Source organism: Myotis lucifugus, unplaced genomic scaffold (assembly GCF_000147115.1).
Source record: "Myotis lucifugus unplaced genomic scaffold, Myoluc2.0 scaffold_629, whole genome shotgun sequence".
Lineage (NCBI taxonomy): Eukaryota > Metazoa > Chordata > Mammalia > Chiroptera > Vespertilionidae > Myotis > Myotis lucifugus.
Window position 1 is genome coordinate 92,001 of NW_005871677.1, and position 1,713 is coordinate 93,713.

The 1,713-nt window shown below is 64.2% G+C and overlaps 1 protein-coding gene across 1 annotated transcript in view; it reads left to right on the forward strand.

Moving 5' to 3' along the window:
- JUNB (JunB proto-oncogene, AP-1 transcription factor subunit) overlaps nucleotides 1-940 on the forward strand; it is a 2,310-nt gene extending 1,370 nt beyond the window's left edge. Inside the window, exon 2 of the mRNA XM_006105055.3 lies at nucleotides 3-940. Coding sequence (XP_006105117.1) covers nucleotides 3-443 — 441 coding nt within the window. The 3' untranslated portion in view covers nucleotides 444-940. The remainder of the gene's footprint in view (nucleotides 1-2) is intronic.
- Nucleotides 941-1,713: the final 773 nt, after the last annotated feature.

A 1,713-nucleotide genomic window follows, 5' to 3' on the forward strand; every position in this document is an offset into this window, starting at 1 on the left:
CCGTTGGGACCAGCAGCTCGTACCCGACGCCCACCATCAGCTACATCCCCCACGCGCAGCCATTCGCCGGCGACCACCGAGTGCAGCTGCGCGTAGGTCGCGGCGCCTCCGCCTTCAAGGAAGAACCGCAGACCGTGCCCGAGGCGCGCAGCCGCGACGCCACGCCGCCGGTGTCTCCCATCAACATGGAAGACCAGGAGCGCATCAAAGTGGAGCGCAAGCGGCTGCGGAACCGGCTGGCGGCCACCAAGTGCCGGAAGCGGAAGCTGGAGCGCATCGCGCGCCTGGAGGACAAGGTGAAGACGCTCAAGGCCGAGAACCTGGGGCTCTCGAACACTGCCGGCGTCCTCCGGGAGCAGGTGGCCCAGCTCAAACAGAAGGTCATGACCCATGTCAGCAACGGCTGCCAGCTGCTGCTAGGGGTCAAGGGACACGCCTTCTGAGCACCCCTGCCCCGCACGGACATCCCACCCCCCAGCCTGGACGGCTGGGCGCGCGCCTACCACCGGGTGAGGGTGCAGGCGGTGGGCACCCGCCCCGGGGCATGGGGACGCCGAAAACCACACTGGACTCCTGCCCGCCCGCTCTGCGCCCAGCCCTTCCACCTCAACGTTTACAAGCCCCCCTTCCACTTTTTTTTTGTATTTTTTTTCTGCTGAAAACGAACTCGATTCATATTGAATATAATATATTTGTGTATTTAACAGGGAGGGGAGGAGGGGGCGATCGCGGCGGAGCTGGCCCCGCCGCCCGGTACTCAAGCCCGCGGGGACACTGGGGAGGGGACCCCTGCCCCCTGCCCTCCCCCTCTGCACCGTACTGTGGAGAAGAAACACGCACTTAGTCTCTAAAGAGTTTATTTTAAGATGTGTTTGTGTGTGTGTGTGTTTGTTGTTCTGACTTTTTATTGAATCTATTTAAGTAAAAAAAAAAAAAGGTTCTTTATTAATTTCTGTTGTCTTTTTTTCCAAGCCGGGCGGGCGGAGGGGGGAGAGGACGGGGATGCCCCCACCCCGCTGCTGTTTGTGGTTCGCTTCGGTATCTGTCCCCTCGCCCGCTCTGCCCAAGCACCTCGCGACCCCAGCCCAGCCGGGGTGTCCGCCCCGCTCGCGGTCCCGGATCCCGGGGCCGGAAAGCCCAGGGCGAGGACGCGGTCCAGCCTCCCCGCACCTGGGGCAGGATGCCTGCGGCCAGACGCGCAGTGCGCAGGCGCGGCCCCACCCAGGCGCGCACGCCGGGGCTTTCCCTGTTGACGCAACGGAAGCGCTGCCCTTATATGGGCGGATTCTGTCCAGTGACGCGACCGCGGTCTCCGGGCAGATTCCGGGAATCCCCTCCCCCGCTCTGCCCGGCAAGGGCCGCGGCGCCCGGAAGGAGGCCGGGATTTTCCCAGGCGGGCGGCTGCCTGGGCCCGGAAAGCCCCAGGCCTGGGTCCAGGGCGTCCGTGGTGGGTGGGCCGCGCTTCCGGGTCCAGGGAGCCGCCCCAGAGCCTCCCTCCCCCGGCTGGCGCCCGGGCCCCGCCGCGTCCACGCTGTCAGACCTGACCAGGGTGGGGTTTGGCCGCTGCCCATCCCTTTGCTAAATCGCATCACCTCACCCGTGCAACGAAGGGCCCCGCCTTCCTCTACATGTGCATTCCAATTGTCAAGAGAGTTTCGAGATTACTGATGAATGTGATCTTACCTGGCCTGCTAGACATCATTTGAAACCACA